Source organism: Enhydra lutris, unplaced genomic scaffold (assembly GCF_002288905.1).
Source record: "Enhydra lutris kenyoni isolate GAN:26980312 unplaced genomic scaffold, ASM228890v2 scaffoldscaffold1, whole genome shotgun sequence".
NCBI classification, from domain to species: Eukaryota; Metazoa; Chordata; class Mammalia; order Carnivora; family Mustelidae; genus Enhydra; species Enhydra lutris.
The window spans coordinates 50,210,702-50,222,313 of NW_019154085.1; the positions used below are offsets into that span (position 1 = coordinate 50,210,702).

The 11,612-nt window shown below is 37.6% G+C and overlaps 1 protein-coding gene across 1 annotated transcript in view; it reads right to left on the minus strand.

Annotated features, from left to right (window-relative positions):
* Positions 1–11,612, minus strand: part of LOC111149725 (nebulin) — a 201,455-nt gene that overhangs the window by 117,148 nt on the left and 72,695 nt on the right. Inside the window, exons 46-55 of the mRNA XM_022507000.1 lie at positions 9,362–9,466; positions 8,057–8,164; positions 7,394–7,705; positions 6,722–6,925; positions 6,286–6,390; positions 6,092–6,199; positions 4,794–5,105; positions 4,301–4,504; positions 3,741–3,845; positions 750–857 (exon numbers count right to left, since the gene is read on the minus strand). Coding sequence (XP_022362708.1) covers positions 750–857; positions 3,741–3,845; positions 4,301–4,504; positions 4,794–5,105; positions 6,092–6,199; positions 6,286–6,390; positions 6,722–6,925; positions 7,394–7,705; positions 8,057–8,164; positions 9,362–9,466 — 1,671 coding nt within the window. The remainder of the gene's footprint in view (positions 1–749; positions 858–3,740; positions 3,846–4,300; positions 4,505–4,793; positions 5,106–6,091; positions 6,200–6,285; positions 6,391–6,721; positions 6,926–7,393; positions 7,706–8,056; positions 8,165–9,361; positions 9,467–11,612) is intronic.

Consider the following 11,612-nt stretch of genomic DNA (forward strand, 5'->3'; position numbering starts at 1 on the left):
TAGCACAGAATTCACAATACTTTCTAGTTATTATTGTTATTTATAATTATTGACATAAACTCACGGAGAGGTCCAACACACATAAACTAAAATGAGTCACCAACAACATAAAGGGCAGTGTATTGCTGTATCCCCAAATACTGGGCCCTTGATTTTTAGAGCAGTGGTCTGTTCTTCAAGAATAGGCTGAGGCACCAGGAAGGGATGATGGTTTTACAGTGGGAGGCATGTACTAGACAGCCAGGAGCTGTTATTAGGGGTACAACCTTGGGCTCATAGCCACCTCTGATACTGATCCACGGCCTTCTTTCCATAATCTTAGAAAGTGAATTATAATGGCATGTGTCCTACGAATTTTGTGAATATTGTTAGTAAAATGTTACATAAAGCCAGGACCTGATTCTCACAGGGAGTACTTAAGTTTCTGAGTTATACTTTCTAGAAGCACCGTGAAAATTTTTATATCTCCAAGCCTGCAACTTTACTCTAATAATTCCCACGTGAATGGATCTTTCTCTGTTTTCAGCAGGTCAGTTTTCATTGAAGATGCTGTGTCCTAAAGGTTATAAACTGCTTGTATGAACATCGAATTTTTGACTTCCCTCAAAACTAGGTTTTTGACAAATCCCACATAAATATACTAGGACTTATTTCCAAAGGGCGAGGAAAGTTCTTTTTGGGTGAAGATTTAGCTCAGTGACAACATCACTTCAGCCTGATTATATACTTGGGGCGACGCTGGAACTCACGTCACTGGCGATGTCCCGGGAGGCCTTGGCTGCCACGATTGGGATGGCATCGGCTCGCAGGTCGTAGCCTTTCTTCTTTGCTTCTTCATTGGCGAGTTTATAAAGAGTCTAAGTTTGGGCAAAAAATATATAGACACACATAGATGTTGACATTTATACCCAAAAATTGACAGGGGACTAAAATAATTTACTAAGTGTGACACAGGTAGGTGCCTATAATAATCTCCCACTGAGCGTTCTAAGCCTTTGCTCTGTCTGCTGGAGACTTAAAAATGATGCTTACATAGAACATTGCAGCTTTGTTTTTCATTGTAAAACTTGTGAGAAATTAACGAAATATAGATATAATCCACTGTTTCAAAATTTTTAGTTACAACCCATCAGTCAGTTTTGAAGAGAACTAAAAAATTAAGCTGAAACTTGTGCACCTAAGGTGGCAAAATATGGATAAGAGGGAAAGACTTGATAAACTGTTGATAATGGAAATTAATTCAATCCACACTGATTCTGCATCAGCTGTGCTTTGACGGTGCTGGGTACTTGGGAATCAAAGAGGAGTAGGAGACTTCTTCCAACGTCAAGGTTCTGGGAGAACTGATGGAAAGACTGGTAGACTGCAGACAAGCTACCAAAAAGTCAAACCACGAGAGGTGATTTAACCATATCATTGACAAAGAGCTCCAGGGAGGAACAATCAATTCTGAATTGAGAATCAAGAAAGTTTTTGCAGAGAGACTGATCTTTGCACTGGACCTTGAGTGATGAGTGTGGTTTCAGGAGACTGGGATGGCAGTCAAGGCCAGAGGGCATTGCATGAATCAAAGCACAAGGGAGAGAAAGTGCAGGGGTGTCAAATGGAGTGGGGAGCAGTGCCAGGCACAAGTGGCAGTAAAGGACTGAGAAGAACCTAGAGCTGGTCTGAAGGCTTAGTGCTAAAATAAGTTTGTGCTTAATTCTATAGGAAATAGGAGACCATGCTTTGAGGAAGAATGACATAATCGAACTTGCATTCTATCTTCCTGTCCTAAATGAGGGGGGAAAAAAAAGCAGAAGAACTAAACTGAGAGAGAAAAGACAGAGAAAGCAGACTAGGCAGGTTAGGTCTTCGAACCAATAGCAACACTACAGCTTCTCTGAGCTTTTGCAGAAAAGACAGAGCCCAGAATTCCAGAAATGCTCAGTGGCCAGTTACAGAGGCTCTTTGTCTTCTGAAATTCCTATACATACAGTATATGCTTTCCTTTATACAGGAAACAATACAGGACCCATATTAGAGGCTTAGCTAAAAAAAATTAACTCCCTTTTGCTTTGCAAGTAGGACTTGATGTTTTTTGGTTTTGGAGACAATGAAGAGTTAGTTATATAAGCGCTAAAATTATAGTTTTCACTCGCCAAAATAAAATGACTTAAGGTGGTAGCTCATCTAGCTACATTATCTAAGTTATATCCTGCAGAAGAGTGATATACGGTTGACTTATACCTTCAAAGAAATAATATTTTCTTTGCTGGTAGCACAAAGCTGGGAGAAATAACTAACATATCAGCTGACAGAAAAATCAGATTCACGAACATCTACAGAGGCTTACACCAGTAGGCTTAATCTAGGGAGAAGAAACTGCAGAGATAAATGTCAATCTTTGAATCTTTGAATTCCCTATTAGGATAGAGGAAACCTAGCTTAAGCCCATGCAAAATGTCTTGGGGTTTTAATCGAACCCAAGTTGCATGAGCCCCAGCAATGACAGAGCTGCCAGGGTGTTGAGGCCCGGGTGCAGAATTAGAGGTCAAATGGCCAGAAATGAAAAGACGTCAACTGTATTCTACACTTGCAAGATTTTGTTTGGTTCAAAGGGTCACATTCTAGCACGGATGTCATGTGAGGAATGCCCAGGAACTGGGGATCGCTGGATTAGAAAGAGAACCTGGGGTGAGGGGGCAGGGGAGGCACCACAGTAGTTAGCCTCATCTCCACAGAGTTGGCAGACACTGGTTTTGCACAGCCTCAGAGGACTAGGAAGGTCTGCAAAGAGAACTCTGTGACTCTGCATCAGAACCATTTCCTCACGGAATTTTCCAGAGCAAATGGGCTCATTTACAAGATAAACTCCTTGTCACTGAGAATACTTAAGCAAGGGCAGGATGAAAATCTGTTGGGTGGGGGGCGCCTGGGTGGCTCAGTGGGTTGAGCCGCTGCCTTCGGCTCAGGTCATGATCTCAGGGTCCTGGGATCGAGTCCCGCATCGGGCTCTCTGCTCAGCAGGGAGCCTGCTTCCCTCTCTCTCTCTCTCTCTCTCTCTCTCTCTCTCTCTGCCTGCCTCTCTGTCTACTTGTGATCTCTCTCTGTCAAATAAATAAATAAAATCTTTAAAAAAAAAATCTGTTGGGTGGGACTCTTGGAGTAGAAGAGAGGCTGACCTCTCAGTGTAAACATCCATGGCTCTGACATGGGGGCACATGGCCCTATGCTCACAGAAAGGGAAGAGAAATGGGCTCATTAAATACCCTGGTGGGTCCTCTCTCTGTTTCTGTTTCTTTCACTGGGTTATTTGATAATACTGTGATTTTAGTCCTTGACTTAATTTTATAAATTAATAATCTTAAATCTTGACTTTAAACTACAATTTGGAAAAAAAATCCTATATGGAAAATATATCTAGTACAGCAATGCAGCACAAGAAGAAGATAAATGTATATTTAATTTGTTGTTAATTTCCTAACTTAACAAAATTAATAAAAGAAAAAGTTCTGATTAATTTTATGATTACTGCTTAAATCATTCGTTCTTATCTATTTCACTTCTTAAGTGATAATTTGTAGTACTTGAAGTTTGATGTTTAGGATGAGAATTGAGAAATGCAAGAGGTGCTATTTACATGGAGCAAGAAAAAAGGATTCTTTATAAGGTTGCTATATAGTATTATATCACCTTGGACAGATGAACTGAAATAAGACATAGCATGCAAAATTCATAGAATTAGTATCTTCCCCCACCTCACTGTAGTTGATTTTGTTCATTCTTGCCAACGTAATTTCTGGTGTGTCTGGCATGATGTGGACCTGGGTCTTGTCTTTGTCCCAGGCTTCCGTGTATAAACGCTATCAAAGGAAATAGATAATGTCATCAGGAAAAAAAAATCAGTATAAAATTAAGAAGAATTTCAGGACCACAAAAGCTTTATAAACAGAAATAACAAAAGGTTAAACATCTTATACACATGATGTATGACAGACACATCTTCTGGTAATTAGTTCAGAGAACAGATATTTAGTACCTTATGATAATCTGAAATGTATGTTAAGAAAAGGAAATTGAGAGTATCTTTTATGCAAAGATAGTTTTCCATAAAAATATGTCATTTTATCAAAACTATGAAACAACTACTAAAGTAACTATTAAATATAAGTGACACAGAGATAGATAGATAACGGATGGATGGATAGATATCTTTGGTTCCTCAATGCTTGCTTGCCTGCTTTTCTTGATTATGCTTCTTTTTCTTTGATTTCACTTTAGGAGTCCTACCTTGGTTCTCTGAAATTTGAAGCCTCACCTTATTCATGTTGATGGCATTATTCTTGGCTAACACTTGTTCCAAAGAATCAGTCACACTGGTAAATTTGAATTTGTCGGGAGGCTGGCGATAAATTTTATCACTCAAAATTTCAGTTGCCCTTTTGCATTTTTCCACATCCAAAGAGCCAATAGGAACCCAGCCGATGCCTCTCAACCATTGCAGATCTGACTTGTACATGTTCTGTTGAGACAAACAGTCAATGAATATTTATCTTGGCATTGGGAAAACATATTCATCTAAAGGATATGAAATAAAGAGCACTCTTGAAAATACAGTTGGATGGACAGTCTATCAGATAATACTTCTTTTTGTCTGGAAAGTTAAACAATTATTACTCACAAGGAAAGAAGAAATGCTATTCCTGCCTTGCAGGGCCTCGTGAGCTTGGTGCCTTTTGTTACCTTCTCCAAGGGATGTTAATTCACTAATTTCCTACCTTAGCATGCCATTATGATCTTCATATACTCACATCGCTCTGGAGGTCATAGGCCTGTCGAGCATGGATGACGTCATTCTGGTCAGGCAGGCACGTCCACTGGTGCAGGTAGTTCTTGTAGTCTATGTCACTGACCAAGGTCTGGCACTTCTTGGCCAGCACCAACCCCAGCATGTCCACTGGGCTGCTGAACTTGGTCTTCCACTTCTCAAAGTCCTTCTTGTACTCCCTGTCACTCTGGACCTTGGCCACATGCATGGACCACATCATCTTGGGGTCATCATGTATTGCTCGGGCACCAATGTGATGGCCAAGTTGCTGACGATAGCCTTCTTTGTATTTGTACTAGAAGAAGAAAAATCCTTGTGATCAACTGTTTTAACTTTTAGTAAAAAGCAATTACTAGGCCCCAATTTTCCTATAATGATTTCCTCCTGTATATAAATACATGTACTTTGTAAACAACTTAGAAAATAAAGTATATATGCATACAAAAAAATAACATTATTCTATCATTCAGTGTTAACCAGCATAAAACCACTTTTCATAGTGTATGTGTGTGTGTGTGTGTGTATGTGTGTGTGTGTGTCAGAATAAAATTAGAATAAGACCTGGTTTTTCTAGTTATTATACAAGCATTCGTCTGTGTCATTAAATATTCTTTATAAATATGCATTTTTAATGGCAGCAGGTATTATACATTATTTTGATACATTTTAATACTTTTAACCCTTCTGTGAATGTTGACCATTTATTTTTAAATTATAATGGTTACTTCTCATATTTCAGAAATAAAGAAACAAATATATTCTTGACTTTGTTGACTAATGAAATAGAAGGATAAAAGTTCCTAGAAATGTAAGTAAAGAAACCACTTAAAGATAGTAAATATTGGCAACCAATCACCAGATGCAGAAGCAAACACATGGTACGTGTGGATGATTGCACAACGAATAGTGTGTCATATTCATTCAGCCCTTGTAGGTTCATTGGTTCATAAAGCATGAGTTAGTTTTGAAGGAATCCTACGATGAATTCAATTGTATATAAGAATTATCATGTGGAAAAGCCCAAAGGATGTCTGCACTACAGCCAAATAGCCAATGCTTTCGTTCGGCAGGAAATGGACAATATTTTGAAATGCACATTGCTATGGACTCAATCATAGCTTTGTATTGAGAATTTTATTGCTATGCTTCTAAACTATTTATTTAGAAAAAAGACTGTTGGCAAGAACTTTAACCTCGTAGCTTACTTGCCCTACCATATAACCGGAGACAGAAAAATCTTTGAGTCAAAGCTAGGGCAAAGAACTTTTTAGGTGCGCTTACCTCACTTGCAATGTCTCTAGAGGCCTTGGCCGCCCTGATGGGAATGGCATCCAGCCGCATATCATAGCCTTTCTTCTTGGCTTCTTCTAGGCCAAGTTTATATAGTTTCTGAAATAGACATAAATCATCATAAGTTTGATTTATAAAGTGCAGTGTAAGTAAAATATATCATGCGCCATGAATATATTGCTTACGTCACTGTAATTTATTTTGTTTTGCTTAGCCAGTAAAACTTCAGGAGTATCTGGCATAATGTGGACAGTGGTTTTATCTTTATCCCAAGCTTCTGTATATAGGCGCTAAAGCAAAAAAAAAAAAAAAAAAAAAAGACGTGATTAGTACAGTGAATAAAAATTTTTTTTAAATAATCTGGTTCTTAATGAGACTAAAGACAGTCTGTTCTGTGAGTTGGTATGTGTGACATCTTCAGGTCTAGATTCTCATATCAGTAAAATACACACTTACTTAAAAACCACTTTAATACCAAGCAAAAGAGTTAAATACGATTTTCCTTTTATAGAAGTAAATGCCCATGTTTATACAGACTCTCTCTCTCTCTCTCTCTCTCTCTCTCACACACACACACACACACACACACAAACACCCCCTTCAATTAAAGACAAGACTTACATGGTTCATGGTAATAGCATTGTTTTTTGCCAAAACCATTGGGATGGAGTCCATAAGGCTGGAGAACTTGAATTGATCTGGGTGCTGACGGTAAACGTGATCACTCAAAATCTGGGTAGCTCTCTTATTCTTCTCATCCTCCAGAGAGCCACTAGGTAACCAGCCAATGCCTCTTAGCCACTGAAGGTCGGACTTATACAAATTCTGAAATTACAGGGGACAAGCCACTTAACGTAAGCATAAAAATATGCCCCTAAAGAAATAAAATTATATATTACATATTTTACTAGACTATAGATATTTAAATGGTTGAATTCTTGGGAAATTTACAAATTTTGGTATGTGTTCTGAAGCAATGGAATAGTCAAATTAGAAGCATATTTTGGAAAATATTTTATTTTAGATAATATTTTAAATAGTAGCACATAGAAAATGATCCAACTCTTCTAGATCAGAATATTAGAGGCTTTCACCAAAGCAATGAGGGTTTTGTTGGCTCTTTGTGGGATAATGGTGCATCCAGATATTTAGGGGACTGGATGGGGCATGGGCATTAATCTAGGGACACAGAACTCAGTTGTGTAAACTCAACACCACTTACTTTAGGGAAAATTTTCTTCTTAGGAAAACAGCCATGGTATTTAGTTAGCCAAAGGAAAATCTTAGACTCACATCACTCTGGAGGTCATAGGCCTGTCGAGCATGGATGACGTCATTCTGGTCAGGCAGGCACGTCCACTGGTGCAGGTAGTTCTTGTAGTCTATGTCACTGACTAAGGTCTGGCACTTCTTGGCCAGCACCAACCCCAGCATGTCCACTGGGCTGCTGAACTTGGTCTTCCACTTCTCAAAGTCCTTCTTGTACTCCCTGTCACTCTGGATCTTGGCCACATGCATGGACCACATCATCTTGGGGTCATCTTTGATGTCCCGGGCTCCAATATGGTGGCCAAGCTGCTTGCGAAAGCCTTCCTTGTACTTGTACTGAAGAAAAAAAATATTCCTTGATACTTACAAGATTAACTTATGTTGCAATTACAAAGCACATGAACTCTACATGTTTCACAAAGCCTAGAGAGCCCCAGATTTAAGAAGCTTGTAGGAAAGGTTAAAGGCTAACTCCAGGTAGAAATATCACACATAATACATTCATACAAATTCCAGCTACAAATACCTTGAGTTTATCCTCATCCCACACTACATCTTTGGGATCATTCCACTCTGTTTTAATTTGTTACTCCTTGGAAGATTCTGTTCAATTTAAGATTAAATTGAAACGGCTTTAAAGTGATAAATTGTAATCAAATCAATATAAACAAGTAGATAAAGTCTTACTTCACTGGCAATTTCTCGGGATGCTTTTGCGGCTTTGATTGGTATGGCATCAAGAGGAAGATCGTAACCTTTTTTCCTCAATTCCTCATAACCCATTCGGTAGAGTTTCTGTTAAGAGATGAAGATCACTTTGGGAAAAGCTGTTTTCCATAAACAACTGCAGCATAATGAATGCAATGTGCTAAATATTTTAAGAGTCCCTGAAATAGTATCTGCTCTAGAATACTCAAATGTAATTGGAAATTATGCCCATTGATTGCTAATGATCCTATTTTAAACTTTAAAGCTCTTCGATTACCCAGATCAACATAATTAAATTTCAGCTCTTCCCAAATATTTCTGAGAATGAGGCAGAAGTAAATTGATAGAGAAATGAAATAAAATATCATTTAGGTCCTGTTTTCCAATTAACTTTGAGTGTTTCATTGGAAGTTTTTGCTAGATGAGAGTAATGCTTTTTGTGGGGAAAAAGTATGCCTAATGGGCTGCCTCTTTCACAGAGCTAACAGGCTGCAAAATAGCCTATTTTACAATATAGAGCTGTCCGTAGTGGGGTCTGCATCTGGAGGTAAGAAACAAAATCCTTCATAATTTTTTAAATCTAAGATTTTTTTGGAGGAAATTTAAATTTTGAATATAAAAGCTCAAGTGAAATACTTTCTTCAGATTTGTTACATAATGAAATATCTGAGAATACAATTTAATGCACTTTATTCTGAAACCAGATTGTTTAAAATGACTTTTGATCTTGGAAGGTGTCCATATTTTAGCCATTTGTGGCATTATTCTAATACATTATTTAATGTTGAAGCCTTTCTTTTAGAGTTTAGAATTTGTCTTTAAAATATTTAATTTTTACATCTACAGATTTCAGGAGATTCTGCTATGAGGACAATAAAAGTAAAAATGGAATTCTCCTCCACGGGTTTTTAAATGTTCATTCATTTGAAATTTCATTGAGTTTTGTGTGTATAGGGCACTATACTAGCTAGGCACTGTAGGCCCAATACAAATTGTCTCTGACCCTGAGGAGCTCTCATTCATACAGGGAAGAGCAATATAAACTATTATATTATGATGATATGTGTCATAAAGGACTACAAGGAACAGACAGCACAGACCCCCAACTCTGCCTGAGATAGGGAGTGCCAATTATTTTGATATTCAACCTAAAAACCACTAAATAAGGAATCTAAGTCACATATAGTTTATTAATCAAAATCATTCAGTCATGCAATTTATTTCCAATTCTTTGCCTTAGAAGCAATTAAAAGCTTTCTGAAAAACATGAATTTGGAAACTTACATCACTTGTATTGATTAAGTTTGCTTTAGCCAGAATAATGTCAGGTGTATCAGGCATGATGTGGATTTGAGTCTTGTCCTTGTCCCAAGCTTCTCTATAAAGTCTCTAAAAGAGAAATAAGAGCTTTTTAGTGGTTTCATTCAATTAGTGAATGACATCATAAACTTCAAGCAGGATCACTGAATTCATCTGAATTAGGCATTTTAACTGATAGCATAAGCAGATAACATGAACAGAAAATAAGTAGTTTTTTTTTTTTTTTTTAGTTGTCTGGGATATAACTATCTTTCAAAATATAAAGTATGGATTACCTTCTCAAGGTTACAAATAACCCTGCCCATTAGTGATCAATCCAAGTAATGAGAGTTTCTGCCATGATCATCAAATAGAACAGAAGTTCTCCATCTGATTATAAAGGTCTCCCTCACTGTTTATCTGGGAGATAGTCCTTCCCTTCTCAAAAAAGGACATATTTGAGGTATATTTAGAAATTAGAGTCACATTCCCTATGCATTTTATTATTTATGGCTCTAATAATTTGGGTGGATTAGGATCCCAAGAGAATTTTGTATGGAATTTATCAAAATGTCTTCTATGTTCCAGAGCCATCCGCTATCTTTCTTCTATAGAAGACAAGACAACCCAAACAAAAATTTCATTGGTTTACTAAACCAAGGGGGTGAAAGTCTGACGAAAAATAGAGACCTGTCAGAGAATTTCCTCATAAGACACTTATCAATTACAAAAGATAAAATAGTAATTTGGCAGTGGAGAAACCTCTCAATACCATTTTAACTAAGTGATCAAAAATCAAATGATCAGTATTGGAATGAAAAGATATCACGGACCACCTGATAGGACATATGGAGGAGGGTACTACATGTGATGTCCTGCTAAAAGTACAAGACCTGAATCAAATCATGAGGAAACAATAGACCCAAACTGTTGAAGATTCTGCAAAACAACTGGCTTATGTTCTTCCCAGATGTCAAGGACTTGGAAGACAAAGGAAGAGTGAGGAGCCAGTCCAGATTAAAGGAGACTACAGACACCACAAGCAAATGCAGGGTGTGATCTTGGATTGGACTCTGGATCAGAAAATAGTTTTTATTTTGTATAAAGGACATTCATGATAAAACTGAATAAATTCTATGGACTAGTATTGTTTCAATGCTAATTTCCTGATTTTGATCACTGCACTGTGGCTTGGTAAGAGAATGTTCTTGTTTTCAAGAAATGCAAACTGAAGTATTTAGGGATAGAGAGGCATCAATGCAGCAACTTACACATATACAACAGAAAAAAGTAGGAAAAAAAAAGCAAGTGTAACTAATGTTAACAACTGGGGAACTGGGATAAAGAAAGATATGCATACATAATTATATTTATATATTTATTATATATATTTAAATTATTTGTACTATTTTTGCAAGTTTTCTCTATGCCTGAAATTATTTCAATATAAAAAATTTGAGAAGTCTCATTGGTTCATTGAACTTGTCAGTTTCCCCTTAAGGCACTGAGTGTGGGTTACAGGGGTTGATGCTTTTCTCCTTCCTGCACATGCATGTAACCCACAGAAGCTAAGACCTTTAGGACTAAAACAAAGCAAGGCTTGTCAATTTCCACATATGTTTATCCTGGTTTTATACTAAACTTTCTGATTAAGATGAGAGATTCTCAACCTCAGCACTATTGGTATTGTATACTGGAGGATTCCTCATCAAAGGGATTTTGTCCTGTATGTTTCTGGAATGTTTAGCAGCATCCCTGAATTCTATCCACTAGATGCCAGTAGCATGCCACCCTCAAGTTGTGACAACTGAAAAGGTCTCTAGGTGTTGCTAAATGTCCCTGGTTGAGAACCACTAAGTTGGACCATTTCTTCAATGGTGTCATTTTCACCACAACCCTTCCCCACCTCCCTGAAAAACAGGAAATACTAGTATTTGTTTATACTGAGATACATGTATTGGTTTATTATTCAAAGGAGAGGGGTGCTTGGGTGGCTCAGTCGTTAAGCGTCTGCCTTCAGTTCAGGTCAGGATCCCAGGGTCCTGGGACTGAACACTGCCTCGGGTCCCTGCCCAACAGAAAGCCTACTTCTCCCTCTCCCATTCCCCCTACTTGTGTTCCCTCTCTTGCTGTCTCTCTCTCTCTGTGAAATAAATAAATAAAATCTTTTTTTTTTTTTTTAGATTTTATTTATTTATTTGACAGAGGTCACAAGCAGGCAGAGAGGGAACACAAG